We start from the raw sequence: 15,961 nt of genomic DNA, 5'->3' as shown, positions 1-15,961 counted from the left end.
CCCAATGACTTCTCCATCAACAATGTTGTCAAATGAATAAATTGTATAATTAATGTTTGTTATCTGTGAGTTGATGTTAGATTTAAGATAGAAAACGGTCGGATTTGAGTTTTGGAGAGAAAATTGGTTTTTTTTTGCCAATGGTGTGATGTCTTCCTGTTGTTAAAATGAGTAAAGGTTAGATGAAGGTCCAATAGTGACCTGATGCCTTCCTATTGTTAAAATGAGTAAAGGTTAAAGACGAATGTCCGATAATACCCTGATGCTACCTATAAATGTAGGATATGATCTGATAGTATAAGTCTGATGGTGACCTGATGCATTTCTAACTAGTTTAATTAATGAAGCTTAACATCTATAAATGCAGAATATAATTCGATGGTAGTCCGATAGCAGCTTGATGCTATCATTTTTTTTATATATAAAAACAAGAAAAAATAGATAGTATCGGGCCACTATCGAACGACTATCGTCATGGATAAGTGAAATTAGAACAGAAAAAAAATAAAAAATAGCATTATGAGTATTAATATAAAGTGTGTTTAATTTTTTAATTTTATTAAGTTTTTATTAAAAAAAAAAATTAAATATGTACTAAATATATACATATAAATTCAAAATTCATTCCGTAAATATAGACAGTGGAGATTTGTATTAGTAGGAAAAGGACATGACTTAAAAGTGGTAATAAAATTGAAGAGGGATAAATTCAAAATATTTCTTGAATCTAATTCTATGTGATTCATTACCAACACGATGGGGATTCTATTATCAAGATTCAATATTGAATTTAATTTTTAAATATTATGAATATCAATATGATAATAAGCAAAAGTCCCATTATTATTTTCATCTGCAACCAAAGTGTGAGCCCCTTTTTGTTTAGCCAAAACAAAATTCATGTGTAGTGATGGTGAAGCATTGTAGTCATCATTATTATCTCTCATCTCTCTCTCTCTTATATAATTTGGCAGTATAGTAGCTGTACATGAATAGAGACCAGTACTTTTTAACTACTCACTATGGTCCCCCATTGCTAGGGCTATATTTATTATTTACAGTGGAAATTGAAATTATATGTATATATCTAGAGGGAAATTTGATTTTCTATACTTAGAAAATCAAAAAATTTGATTTCTAAATCAATAATTTAAACCCTAAAAAAACTATACCTTTTTTTTCAAAACCCCAAAAATACCCCCCTCACAATATTCTCTCTCTCTGCATCATCTCTCTCTCCCCTCTATCTCACCCCAACCGCCCACCCTCACCCGAACCACCCTCACCCACCCACGTCAACCCCAACGCCGATCACCACCCTCACCCCCGTCGACCACGACCCCAACCCCTCCGACCCCAACCCCAACCCGAAAGAGCAACCCCAGTCCGACCCCAACCCGTCCCACCCTCTGAAACTTTTTTTTTCCTGCGATTTGAGAGAGGGAAGAAGACAGAGGTCCGATGGTCGGACCTTGGGGTCCGATGGGTCCAACCAATCGGACCCATCGGACCCCAAGGTCCGACCGTCTTTTAATTTTTTTTTTTTTTTTTTTTTTGCGATTTGAGAGAGAGAGGAAGAAAGAGGTTCAGATGGTCGGACCCCAAGGTCCGACCGTCCGTGATTTTTTTTTTTTTTTTTTTCCCGCGATTTGAGAGAGAGAGGGGAAGAGAGAGGTCCGATGGTCGGACCTTGGGGTCCGATTGGTCGGACCCCATCGGACCCCATGGTCCGACCATCGGACCTGGGGTGTGGGATTCTTGGGACCGGCCGAGATAGAGAGAGAGAGAGATGTTTGGGGGTATTTTTGGGGTTTTGAAAAAAAAGGTATAGTTTTTTTAGGGTTTAAATTATTGGTTTAGAAATCAAATTTTTTGATTTTCTAAGTATAGAAAATCAAATTTCCCTATCTATATACATAGCTCGATTGCCATGTGATGACATATGATGTCATAAAAATTTGTAGTGTAGTGCGGTATTTTTTTTTTATTATTAGTAGTGTATATTGTAATTATTTAGTTTATTTTATAAAAAAATTAAAAAGTTTACTTTAGAAAAATTACTTTATATACTAATTTTTAATATATTTTTTTTTTAAATTTACGATTAAGGTTATTTCGATAGTTTTTCTGATAGTTTTTATGTGTGTTGTTATATAAATTTTAGTTGCGATTTAGATTACTCCATTAATTGCTATAACTTATAGGAATTTCTGTGTGTGATTTCATAAATATATATATAAAAAAAATTAAATGTAAACATATACACCCTTTTATTTTATACTAAAATAAGTGTAAAAGATTTTCCTAATAAATTAGCATTGCTTAATAATGTTTATTAATTTTTAAACGTGAGAGTGTACTACTAGGTGTAACTTTTAGCAATTCTCATAATAAATATATAAGAGAAGCTTAATTTTTCACGATAAATTCTAGCTAATAAATTGCAAGCCAAGCGCGCCTAACTTCCCATTCCCACCCATTGTCAATATGGCTATATTATCATAATTAATTAATTAAGTTGCCCCAACTACATTAATTTTTGTTGTACGTAGTAAATATTTGTTATTAGTTAATTTGTTTTTTAAATTTCTTGTCGTTTTGCCTAATATACATATATATATATACCACATACATTATGAAATTAATCTAGGTCATGATCTCTATTGGAAAATGGAGGTGGGAGATCTGTATAAAGCTGGAAACAGCTTGAGAAGTAGTAAGGGTTCATCAGTGTGGAGAGGCAATAATAATAATAAAGATGAGTTTTTCTCAAAGTCTAGAAGAGAAGATGATATAGATGATGAAGAAGCTCTTACTTGGGCTGCACTAGAAAAGCTTCCAACTTATGATCGTTTAAGAAAAGGGATTTTGACTACTTCTAAAGGAAAGCCAACAGAGGTTGATGTAATCAATCTTGGTTCTAAAGAAAGAAAAGATTTGCTTCGTAGATTGGTTAATGTTGCTGACGAAGATAATGAATCTTTTTTGTTGAAGCTCAAACAACGCATCCAAACGTACGTACCTACCTATATTTAATTATAACAATAATAATAATGATATTATACAACTTTTTTTTTTATCCAATTATAAAGTTAATAAGACTTAGTGTCCTCTAACACTTAACACTAAGCAAATTATATTCTAATTGAGAAGTTATAACTAAATAAATTTACACTAGAATAAAAAATCAAAATACCTAAAAATATCAATATAACAATTTAAAATTATTTTTGAGTAAATATAATATTTATACATGTATTACAATTTAGAATAAAAATATTAATTCTACATAAATAAATTATATGTATATATTTTATTAAAATGTAATTATTCTTATACAAATGTGTACTTTATTAATACGGGACTTAAAAAATGTATAACTAATTACAATTTATTCTTATTTATAACGGGTCCAAATTAGAACTTAATTTTATATCTAATTAAAGAATTACAATAATAATTAATACATTTAATTTTTGTTTTGTTAAGGGTTGGAATTGACCTTCCCACTATTGAAGTGAGATATGAGAATATTAAGGTGGAGGCAGATGTTCATGTGGGAAGTAGAGCTTTACCTTCATTCATTAACTTCTGCGTTAATATACTCGAGGTAATATATATAATTAATATAAACTTAATTATATATATATATATTATGATTATCTTAAATTTGTTCTAATAAATTATTTTTGTTGAAGATGTTGGTAAGCTTTCTGCCAATATTAAAAAGCAAAAAGAAACATGTGACCATACTTGATGATGTTAGTGGAGCCATAAAACCAGGAAGGTTGGTTTGTAAATTTCAATTTGTATTTCGTGCTATTATAATTAATTTTATATATATAGTTACAAGAACAATTTTGTTCTTAATTAATATTAATTGCCATATAATTAATGTTTAGATTGACATTGCTGTTGGGACCTCCAAATTCTGGCAAAACCACACTTTTATTGACTCTAGCAGGAAAGCTTGCCTCTGAATTAAAGGTAATTACAACAAAATAAAAAAACATAAAAACATCAAAATCATCAAACTTTGATCCCTTTTAATTAAGACATGAAAAGTACTTATTATTTGGTACAGTTTTCTGGAAGAGTGACATATAATGGACATGAAATGAATGAGTTCATTCCTCAAAGAACAGCTGCTTATATCAGTCAACATGATGTTCATATTGGAGAAATGACTGTAAGAGAAACTCTCTCTTTTTCAGCAAGATGCCAAGGAGTTGGAACTCGTTATGGTAAGTTTTTCTTATTAGTATGGTTTTAACAGTAAATTTCTCTAATTTTTATTTATTATATGGTAAAAATATATATTTTTTTAATGTTTTATTTATAATTTTACGATTAAAATGTTTTTATTTACAAATTAAAAAAAATATTCGCGATAATGGTAAAATTACTTGAATATTTTATAATTAGTGACACTTAACCACATAAACTAATTTTTTTGGTGGCCGGTTAAGTGTCATTTTACCACCAACAAATTGGTGGTTAAGTGTCACTTTACCACCAACAAATTGGTTTAATTATGTAGTTAAATGTTACTAGGGGGCGTTTGGTATAAGGAATTCAAAATATTCTAATTAAGGAGAATATTATGAAGGAAAATATGATTATCTGTAAACTTATTATTGTATTTGGTTATTCACGGTAATATTAATTAGAATACTGTTAATTAAATTATAGTGTTTGATTGAGCACATAAATCTTATATACTATTTTGAAATAGTGAAATAAACTAAAATAAAATAATAATTATTTGTATATAGTTAACAAAAGTGGGATTTAAAGGGTTTTACTAACTAAAAATTCAGATAATTTTGCTGTTAATATCTCTCACTAAAAATTTATCGCGTGTATATTTGTATATACTGTGATATGTCTACCGTAACACTTAACAGAACATTTTAAATAATATAGGTATATAGTTAACAAAAGTGAGATTTAAAGGGTTTTACTAACTAAAAATCGGTTTATGTGGTTAAGTTTTTATATAATCATAGAATTTATGTAGTTTTCCAATTATTATTCCTTTTAATTTTATACACTTAACTCTTTTTTTTTTTGGAGTTTTTTGCGGCTAATCCCTCTCAACTATTACTCATCTTGCACTTGACCCTCTAAGCTCGTCAAATTTTGACTGTACTAATATAAATTTGACACATGTGCAAAAGTGTCCACATAAGCAGTCTATATTAGAAGTTAATTATAAAAAATAGATAATACTTTAAATTTGCTACTAGTTCAGTAATTTGGAGGGTTTTACCGTCAAAATTTAAGCTTGAAGAGTAAAATGCAAGTAAAACGACAATTAAGAAGGTTTAATCACAAAAATCATTTTTTATTCTTTCATGTTTATTTTTATAAATTTAAAGTGTCAATTAAATATGTATACCTTAAATTTACAAAAAAAAAAAAAACAAAACAAAAAAAACTTAAACAAGTTTTACCAAAAAAATTCCATAAAAATTAATACATAAAAAAAAATTGCTTCTAATTACTCAAATTCTAATTAAACTCTCAAGTTATAATTTCTTCAAAAGACAGAAAAACCCTCAAGTTATTAAAAGAATAAAAAAACTGTCGGAGGAAAATTTCATCGGCGGTAGAGGAATTTTCTGATGGCGGTAGAAGAAGAACTACAGTTTGACTTTGAGGATGGAGAAAGAGGGAGATGGGAAGAGATTCGTGCGACGGAAGAGATCTGGTCATCGGATCATGATGACAAAGGGTGGAGGAGGGACCTGGATTTCAATGGGTCTCCGACCTGGATATTCAATATTTTTCTTGCGAATTGTTCTTAGAATCATTATTGGATTTAAGTTCAACCTTTGATAAAAATTAGCATTTATTTTTTCCTTTTTTGCGGCCAAAACCCTAGAAATACTGTGTTTATAGAGAAATGATGATTAATTTATTTATATGTGTGTGTTTGCAGACATGCTCGCTGAATTGTCTAGAAGAGAGAAAGAAGCAAATATCACACCGGATCCAGATATTGACGTCTTTATGAAGGTAATTAGACTTAGATTACGAAATTCCATTGAAATTATAATTTCAAACCAAGGCAAAACCCTCTCTCATCATGGCTCAATTTCATGGTTAATTAGTTCTACTGTTCTACCACCATTGAATTTTTGTTTTGTTTTTTTTTTTTTAATAGGGTTGAATTTTTATTATTATCACTAGATAATTATAATTATTTAAAAAGAAATATGTTAATCTCTTAAATCCTAAAAGTCAAAATAAATTAATAAATAATTAGCATGTTAAATTTTATTTCCACCTCATAAAATGATAAGTATACTTTAATATTTTTTTTTAAAAAATTAATAATTACTCTTAAGCTATGTTTGATAGGAAGGATAGGGAGGTTGGAGAGTTGGTGGAGGATGTAGAATAAAGAGGGAGATGATAGTAGCAATCTTATTAACTTGTTTGGTGAAAAGGATGAAGTGAATAAAGGATAAAGAAAATTTTATTTACACCTTAAAAAGTTTTAAAGACATCTCATTTTATTAATTTTTATTTTAAATAAAATTTATATTTTTAATTATACTAAGTTTTTTTTTAATTTTTTTTCTTCTAATTCATATTCTTAAAAAATGTACCTATTAAACAAAAATAAATTATATTTTAGATATTATAACAAAAAAATTCAAATAAAAAATTATATGAAATTTTCTTAGAAAAAAATAAAAAAATTGTATACATGAGTTAGAAAAAATTATGAAAATGAAATTAAAATAAGTATTGAAATTAATATAAAATAATGTGAAGAAATTTTTTTTAAAAAAATATTAAGAGTAATTTTTAAAAATTATTTAAGTTTATATTTTTTTAATAATGGGGTGTATATATTATTTTATGGGGTGCAAATAGAACTCTGCAAAGATAAAGAGTATTTATTTATGGAATTATTATATTGTTCTTGAATGTAATTTTTTAATAATATTTTATAAGGGTATATTTGTAATTTTAAATAATTTAAGAGGGGGAGTGTGAACTCTTCCATTCATGGACGGAATCTAAATTGGAAATTTGGAAGGATTTGCTCTCCATCCAATCCAACTATCCCTTTCCTCCCCCAAATCCCTTGCTAAACAAGTGGATTTGTTGTCTCCTCCCATCTTTCGTTCGCCTTTCCTCTCCATCCACCCACTTCTCCCTCCTACCAAACACAGTGTTAATATAATTAAATTTTTTTCTCATATTATTTTGTATTAATTGTAATACTTATTTTAATTTAGGCTAATTAAAATTTTTACCCCCTGAACTTTTAAGGCCATTGAAAATGCCCCCTGAACTATTGAGATTGTTGGATTTAAGAACTTTTGTCTAATTTTATTCAATTTTACTATTTCAATGATTGTTTATGTACTAAACCATGTTCCCCAAACTTTGATATCTACCAAATCATGCCTTTCGAACTTTGACATGTACTAAATTATGCCCCCTGAACTTTCATCCATGTTAGACTTTTTTACTAAAATTAAAAAAAAAAATCCTTAAATCCAACAATCTCAATAGTTCAGGGGGCATTTTCAATGACCTTAAAAGTTCAGGGGACATGATTTGGTACATGTCAAAATTCAGGGGGCAAAAATCCTAATTAGCCTTTAATTTATTTTCATATTTTTTTAATAATGTATAACTTTTTTTTTTCTAATAAAATTTCACACAGTTTTATTTTAATTTTTTTGTTATAATATTTGAAATATAATTATTTTTGTTTGATATGTATATTTTGTATGAATATGAATTGGAAGAAATAAAATAAAAAAAACACTAATATAATTAATGATATATAGTTTTATGTAAAATGATAATTATTAAAATTGAGTGCAATGATAAGTTTTTTGGTGCAAATATTCTCTCTGAACAATTTTTTTTTTTTTAAAATAATAACTTCCTAACAATTTATTTTTTATTTTTTTGAAAAAAACTAGTAGAGGTAGCTTTAAACTGTAATGGAAAATTATAAACTATATTTTTAATCAATTATAACAAAGCCTTTTAACAATCTTCAACAAATTCCATTGAGACATATATCTCCTTCTTCCTCTAGTAAATCAACCATGCTACCCAAATTAGTATTGGGGTTGAATTGTGCAAAAAGAAAGAATTTAACCTGCAAGTTCTATACATGTTTAGTAGAAATATTTTGAAGAAATGCTTATGTTGGGAAGTTCTCACTAACCCGCTAGTTTAAATTTTAAAGATTTTATAGCAACACTTAAGAAACAAATTATTGTCTCAAATAACTTGTTGATAAATATTTTATTTCATCTTAAATTTTTAGTATATATAACATAGCATCTCAAGAAATAACTTTTTGATTCCATGTGCAGCCATATTTATGAAGGTGGGATTTAGAACTTATTGTACTAAAAGATTTATAACTATATGATATTATCCTAACGAGTCATGATTGTGATATACTCAAATTACATACATTTTTTTTTTACACAGAATGATGTAGAATTAATCTCGATAACACAAGTAAAACTGCATATGACTAAAACTATAAACACATTGTTATGTGTAAATGGTGTGTAATTTGAGTATGGGTCTAGTATTACTCTTATTCTAATATATAGATTAACACTTTATTGTAGGCAGCTTCAGCAGAAGGCCAAGAATCAAGTGTGATCACAGATTATATTATTAAGGTGAAAACCAGTATATAGTTACTGAAGGATGCCTTAATTTCTTGTACAATTTAGTTACTGAACTGAAGGATGCCTTAATTACAGATTCTTGGCTTGGAAGGATGTGCTGATACAATGGTAGGGAATGAAATGTTGAGGGGTATCTCTGGAGGACAAAAGAAACGTGTCACAACTGGTATATATCTCTTTGCCTAATTTTATCGAGGTTATTAATTAACCAAGTGTTAATTTATTCTGTTTATCTTATGTCAGGATTGAATAAAACTATAATCTAATCGAAATTATTACTTAATTGAGTTAAGCTGTATCTCTTTGGCTATATTACTGATTTTTTTTTTGGCTCCCTTAAAAAAATCATTGTATTGAGCCCCATTATTTAACGAAAACTTTTAGATTTAGCACTAATTTACATATGTAATTATTTTTTTGAAAGCAATTTACATATGTAATTATTGTTTCACCACAGTTAATAGAAAAATAATATAATGATAGTTTATTTTAAATTACAGGGGAGATGCTCGTCGGGCCAGCAGGGGCATTGTTCATGGATGAGATTTCAACTGGCTTAGATAGTTCAACTACATTTCAGATTGTGAACTCACTCAAGCAATTTGCCCACATCTTTGAAGAAACCATTGTCATCTCTTTACTACAGCCTGCACCAGAGACTTATGATCTTTTTGATGACATCATTCTTTTATCTGATGGTCAGATTGTGTATCAGGGTCCACGTGAAAATGTGCTTGAGTTCTTCGAATTAACTGGTTTTAAATGTCCAGAAAGGAAGGCTATTGCTGATTTTCTTCAAGAGGTGAGCAGTTCAACTCTTCATCTTTCTAAATACTATATACAATATTGTTTAATCTTTTGTCTGTTGTGTATATAGAACTAAAACTAATAATACTATTTTTGTTATGACTTCTATAGGTAACATCAAGAAAAGACCAGGCTCAATATTGGGCAAGGAGTGACCAACCTTACAAGTTTGTAACTGTCAATGAATTTGTTGAAGCATTCCAGTCGTTTCACGTTGGAAAGAAAGTAGTTGAACATCTTTCAATTCCATTTGACAAAACCAAGAGCCACCCAGCTGCTTTGACAACAAAACCCTATGGTCTCAACAAGATGGAGCTCTTGAAAGCATGCATGTCAAGAGAATTCTTACTCATGAAAAGAAATTCCTTCGTCCACATCTTCAAGATTGTGCAAGTAGGTTTTCTTTTCTTTAGTTTCTTCGTATACTATTAAGTACATATATAATATCTTATTAATCTTTGTTTATTTGCTTCTTCTAGCTTGGTATATTGGGGCTGATTTCTGCCACAATATTCCTGAGAACTAAGATGCATCACAAAACTTTACAAGATGGTTCAATCTACCTTGGTGCTTTGTTCTTCTCCACGTTGATGATTATGTTCAATGGATTGTCTGAGGTACCTATGACCATTGTCAAGCTTCCAGTGTTTTACAAGCAAAGAGATCTTCAATTCTTCCCTGCTTGGGCGTATGCTCTTCCATCAATGATTTATAAGGCCCCTGTTGCTTTTATTGAAGTACTAGTTTGGATGACCATTACATACTACAGCATTGGGTTTGATCCGTATTTTGGAAGGTAGATAAGAAAAACTATATAGTGACTTTATTTGGATATGATGCTCCATAATCCTTTTCAGCGCTTGGTTTTTATTTTATCTTCACTTTTTTGCAGGGTTGTTAAGCTATATGTTCTCTTTGTCATTATTAATCAGATGGCCTCAGGACTGTTTCGAGCTATTGCGTCAATTGGTAGGAGCATGATCATAGCCAACACATTTGGGGCATTTGCCTTGCTATTGCTTTTCGTACTAGGCGGTTTTGTGTTGTCTAGAGGTACATTACTGCACTAAACTCGAAAGAAAACATGGTTTTTTTTTCGGTTGTTAATGGATGGTACTGCTTATTTCTTTTGATTATAAACAGATTTCATCAAAGGTTGGTGGATTTGGGGTTACTGGATATCACCATTGATGTACGGTCAGACTGGAGTTGTAGTTAACGAGTTCAATGGAAACAAATGGAAACATGTAAAATGTTTCTAGAAACTTACCGGTTTGGAAGTTCTTTTAGTTAGATATTTCTTTTTGTAAAAATCATTTGATTTGTTTGTGGTTGGACTCATTGTTTTTTATTAGGTTCCACCAAACTCAACAGAAACTCTTGGGGTTCAAGTTTTAAAAGCACGAGGATTCTTTACTGACTCATATTGGTACTGGCTTGGGTTTGCGGCGCTGAGTGCATATGTTGTCATTTTCAACTTTGTGTACACTTTGGCTCTCACTTACCTTAATCGTAAGTTTGTTTAATTTTATATTTAATAAAATCTCCCAAAAAAAAAAGGCTAATTTCCTAGACTATATTGTGCAGCACTAGAGCAGAGACAAGCTGTTTCGAATGAAAATTCTGAGAGTGGTGATATCCAAAATGACGAAGAAGGAGAAGTCATTGAAATGACGCAAAGACCAAAAAACATGGGTGAAAATCAGAGTAAAAAAAAAGGAATGATTCTTCCATTTGAACCGCATTCTATTTGTTTTGATGATGTTTGTTACTCAGTGGACATGCCTCAAGTAAGTTATTATTACTTTCTAAATGGCATATTGTAATTATGAATTCAAGTTCAACTTAGGAGTTTGATCACAGATGATTAAGCATGTTGATGTTTTTTTTTTTTTACTTGAACCTGCAGGAAATGAAGGGTCAAGGTGTGGTTGAGGATAAATTGGTTCTGCTGAAGAGTGTTAGCGGTAGCTTTAGGCCTGGTGTCTTAACAGCACTGATGGGAGTTAGTGGAGCTGGTAAAACCACATTGATGGATGTGCTTGCTGGTAGAAAAACTGGTGGATATATTGAAGGCGATATTCGAATTTCGGGTTACCCAAAGAAGCAAGAAACATTTGCACGAATTTCTGGATATTGCGAGCAAAATGACATCCACTCACCTTATGTTACTGTTTATGAGTCACTCCTATACTCAGCGTGGCTTCGTTTGCCGTCTGAAGTTGATATGGATACCAGAAAGGTAAATTCTTTTTTAAATAGCAAGCTAAATGAAAAAGAGAAAAGAAGCTAGTAGGTTTTGATGATATAATGTTGTTATGTATTGGACAGATGTTCATTGAGGAAGTGATGGAGCTTGTGGAACTCGTTCCACTTAGACAAGCATTAGTTGGATTGCCTGGGGTGAATGGTCTCTCAACTGAGCAGAGAAAAAGGTTGACAATTGCAGTTGAGTTAGTGGCAAACCCTTCTATAATATTCATGGATGAACCAACTTCAGGACTAGATGCCAGGGCTGCTGCTATTGTTATGAGAACGGTTAGGAACACAGTGGACACTGGCAGAACTGTTGTGTGCACAATTCATCAACCAAGTATTGACATCTTTGAAGCCTTTGATGAGGTAAGACTAAGAGATCAAGGATTCTCCTAAATCCTAATCTTAACTTTCTTATCATTTTCACAACTTACTAATTTCAACATGTTTTGCACTTGCAGTTATTTCTATTGAAGATTGGAGGAGAAGAGATATACGTGGGACCATTAGGCCGCCATTCTTGCCATCTAATCAACTATTTTGAGGTAGTGTAGAACTAAGTACTTGTTTTGTTTAACCATAATTTTTCTTTGAGCCTCTTACAGTAATGCTTAACTTTCCCTCTTTCCCTATATTGCTAATATGAATGCAAATCTGGCCTATCAAGGCTATTGAAGGTGTGAGTAAAATCAAAGAAGGTTACAATCCAGGAACTTGGATGTTAGAGGTTTCGAGCTCAGCACAAGAAATGGCTTTGGGTGTTGATTTCGCCAACATTTACAAGAATTCAGACCTATACAAGTGAGTACCTATTTGCAACATATTTTACTATGCTGTTTGTTTGGCTAGCTAGAAGAAAAATGACTTAATACATGTTCTCCACCTTCAGGAGAAACAAAGAACTGATCAAAGAATTGAGCACTCCAGCTCCTGGCTCTAAGGATCTTTATTTCCCAACTCAGTTCTCACGATCTTTGTACACTCAATGCATTGCTTGCTTATGGAAACAACGACAGTCATACTGGCGAAACCCGCTTTACACTGCTGTTAGATTCATGTTTACCACTTTCATAGCCTTGATGTTTGGCACAATGTTTTGGGACTTGGGATCTAAAAGGTTATAAGCTACAATAAGGATCTTTTAGTTATTTATATATAAATAATCATCCTTTAATTGTATCCGATGAAATTACAGGTCCAATAAACAAGATCTCACCAACGCATTGGGATCCATGTACAGTGCTGTTCTGTTTATTGGTGTCCAAAATTCATCATCTGTACAACCAGTAGTTGGCGTAGAAAGAACAGTATTTTACAGAGAAAAGGCTGCAGGAATGTTTTCAGCTTTTCCTTATACATTTGGACAGGTAATAACCTTTATTTACTTTCAAGAACTTGTCTCATTTTATCATTATTCTGAGCTCAATTTGATCCAATTATTTTTTAGTTAGGAATAGATTAGAATAGAAATTGAATCACAATTATTAGAGTTAGGGAATAGGAAGTTTCAGGGTTAGGATAAAAAATATAGACCAAGATCGACCTCGATAAATTTTGTAAAACACGGGTCTAAAATAGCGTTTTACCAATATAATATACATATTTTTAGTATACTTATATATGTTCATCTTTGCAGGTGGTAGTTGAAATTCCATATATTATCTGTCAAGCTGTAGTTTACTGTTTGATAGTATATGCAATGATGGGTTTCGAATGGACTGCTGTAAAGTTCTTTTGGTATCTCTTCTTCACCTTCTTTTCGATGCTTTACTTCACTTTCTATGGCATGATGGCTGTGGGAATCACTCCAAATAATCACGTTGCTTCTATTATTTCGGCTGCCTTCTACTCAATATGGAACCTTTTCTCTGGATTTATCGTTCCTAGGACTGTAAGTTTTCTTTTTAATAATAACTAGTTCTTGTTATGAACCGAATTTCAATTATCTTGATAATATGAACGAACACACAACAGAGGATACCGATATGGTGGAGGTGGTACTACTGGGCTTGTCCAACAGCGTGGACCTTGTACGGACTGTTAGTATCACAGTATGGAGATGTTGAAGATGTGATGGATGCCGAAACAGGTGAAACTGTGAAACAATACTTGAAAAGCTATCTTGGATACAAACATGATTTCATTGGAGTTGTTGCCATGGTCAATGTCTTCTATGGTTTGCTCTTTGGAGGCATCTTTGCCTTGTCTATTAAGGTTTTAAATTTTCAGAATAGATAGAGGCTCCTTTCACTTTCTATATTTCTTCTCTAATTTTATGTTTTTGCTTCCATTTTTTTAAATTGCCATAATGTAGGCACTTGTGACAAAATAAACTATATGTTTTTCTGTTAGCTGCAATAATTTTTATATAATTTGGTTTTGAAAGCGAAACAATTTTCAGTCAGTTTATCTGTTAAATTGTATTGTTTATATTATACTAAACTACAACATATTGCCAAAAAGACCGATTACATTGTGTCTTCACGACATTATTTACAACCGAATAAACAATTAAATTTTATTATATATACAATTTATTCTATATATGTAATTTTTTTTTATAGGTTTGTAGTATTTATAGAAAAAGAGTAAGCAGAATTTGCACTCATTAGTCTATATGGGACTTCTAGTATTTCCAATTCTAAATTTAAAATAAATATTTAATTTATGTGTGGATAAAACATCAAATGTGGAAAAATTTCTTTTATGATTGCCCTTTAGTGTTGAAGTAGCTGAGCTTTAGTGTAGCTGAGTTTGTTTGCTTCATGAGCGAACATCTTTTTTAGGTTAATTAGGATTAGTACATGTCAAAGTTCGAGAGACGTGATTTGAAAAAAAAAAAAGTCTAGGGAGTATGGTTTAGTACATAAACAATCACTGAGATAGTGAAATTGAATAAAATTAGACAAAAGTTCTTAAATCTATCAATCTCAATAGTTCAAGGGAAATTTTTAATGGCCAGAAAAATTCAGGGGGCATGATTTGGTACATGTTAAGGTTTAGGGAGCAAAAATCCTAATTAACTTTTTTTTTTTAATTTTGTTTCTGAAAAATAAATATGTATTCTATAATCTCAATAATGAAAGTGAAATTTTTATTTTTGAAAAACAAAAATGTGTTCTATAATTACTTTTATCTCTCAAATTTAAAAACAAAAAATAAAAGTGTTCTGTATATTTTATTTTTATTTGTTGATTTTATGTCAGATTCGAGTTCGAGTTTAGGTCCGGGTCGGGGTTTGGGTGTTAGATTCTAGTTTTCGTTATTTTTGAGTTATGTTGTTAGGTTTATTTTTATGCATTTTTTAAATTCTATTTTAGTTTATGTTTTAGTAATTTTTATTTATTTTTGTTCATGTTTATGCTTGTTTTCTTTTTGTTTCGGGTTTTTAATGGTCAAATATATCATGTGGGTTAAAATGAGAGAAAATATGCTAAATAATATAAATTTTATGAATTTAACATGAATTTTGGAGTTGTAAGATACAATGGGTGAAAAATTTTAAGTTTTGGATGTTCAACACGTGCTGTTTGTGATCGAAAATAAAGTATGAAACTTTAAGCCAATTTTTAACTATTATCCATTCACTTTTAGGAAAAACTTTTCAAATAAAAGTTATAGATCTCTCTTTCACCTTTCTAGAACATATTGAATCGTTCAATTCTGAGTTTTATCGAGAGAGTTATAAGCAGAATACTATCGATCATCGCTGGAAGAAATTGAAAACGAAAAACTGCCAAAATCAACAAAGTTTTGAAAAAAGGAAATCACTTGTAAGGCCGCGGCCTTGCAAGCAAGGCCACGACCTTGTAGGTTTTGGGAAAACTTGAAATTTTGTATTATAAAAAAGGGGCTGATGGCAAGCTTTGTACACCATTCGAAATTTTAGAAAATTGTTAGTGTAGATTGAGGGCAAGGAGCAAAAGGCATCATTGGACGATTGGAGGACTCCAAAGAGTGTTCTATCTTCTCTATCTCTATCTTTTATGTTTTTAATTGAATTTCTATTATTTTAGAATATCTTCTAGTATCTAATTTCTTTTTAAGGATTATTATGTGTGTGAATCACTTGAATATATTTTATGTTTTTTAGTGGTAATGCTCCCTTCATTTCTATTTGCAAATTTAAAATATCAGTAAAATTTGACTATTAAATGTCAATTGGATCTGCCACTGGTTACACGTATATACGTGTCATGTTTTTATTACTC

General features: G+C 30.7%; 1 protein-coding gene across 1 annotated transcript; it reads left to right on the top strand.

Annotated features, from left to right (window-relative positions):
- The first annotated feature begins 2,473 nt into the window (after positions 1 to 2,473).
- LOC115705242 (pleiotropic drug resistance protein 1) lies at positions 2,474 to 14,154 on the top strand. Its single transcript, XM_030632522.2, has 23 exons — positions 2,474 to 3,014; positions 3,490 to 3,610; positions 3,699 to 3,787; positions 3,903 to 3,987; positions 4,085 to 4,244; positions 5,945 to 6,021; positions 8,625 to 8,678; positions 8,763 to 8,853; positions 9,188 to 9,489; positions 9,606 to 9,887; positions 9,974 to 10,290; positions 10,387 to 10,547; positions 10,638 to 10,741; positions 10,850 to 11,006; positions 11,082 to 11,284; positions 11,404 to 11,736; positions 11,826 to 12,116; positions 12,212 to 12,295; positions 12,418 to 12,551; positions 12,640 to 12,867; positions 12,946 to 13,117; positions 13,387 to 13,641; positions 13,725 to 14,154. Exons 1-23 carry the CDS (start codon positions 2,671 to 2,673, stop codon positions 13,986 to 13,988), a joined length of 4,308 nt encoding a protein of 1,435 aa, XP_030488382.2. The 5' UTR covers positions 2,474 to 2,670; the 3' UTR covers positions 13,989 to 14,154.
- The last annotated feature ends 1,807 nt before the right edge of the window (positions 14,155 to 15,961 follow it).

Source organism: Cannabis sativa, chromosome 1 (genome assembly GCF_029168945.1).
Source record: "Cannabis sativa cultivar Pink pepper isolate KNU-18-1 chromosome 1, ASM2916894v1, whole genome shotgun sequence".
NCBI lineage: Eukaryota > Viridiplantae > Streptophyta > Magnoliopsida > Rosales > Cannabaceae > Cannabis > Cannabis sativa.
The sequence above is the reverse complement of the archived record's forward strand: the minus strand, read 5'-3'. Positions and strand labels throughout refer to the sequence as shown.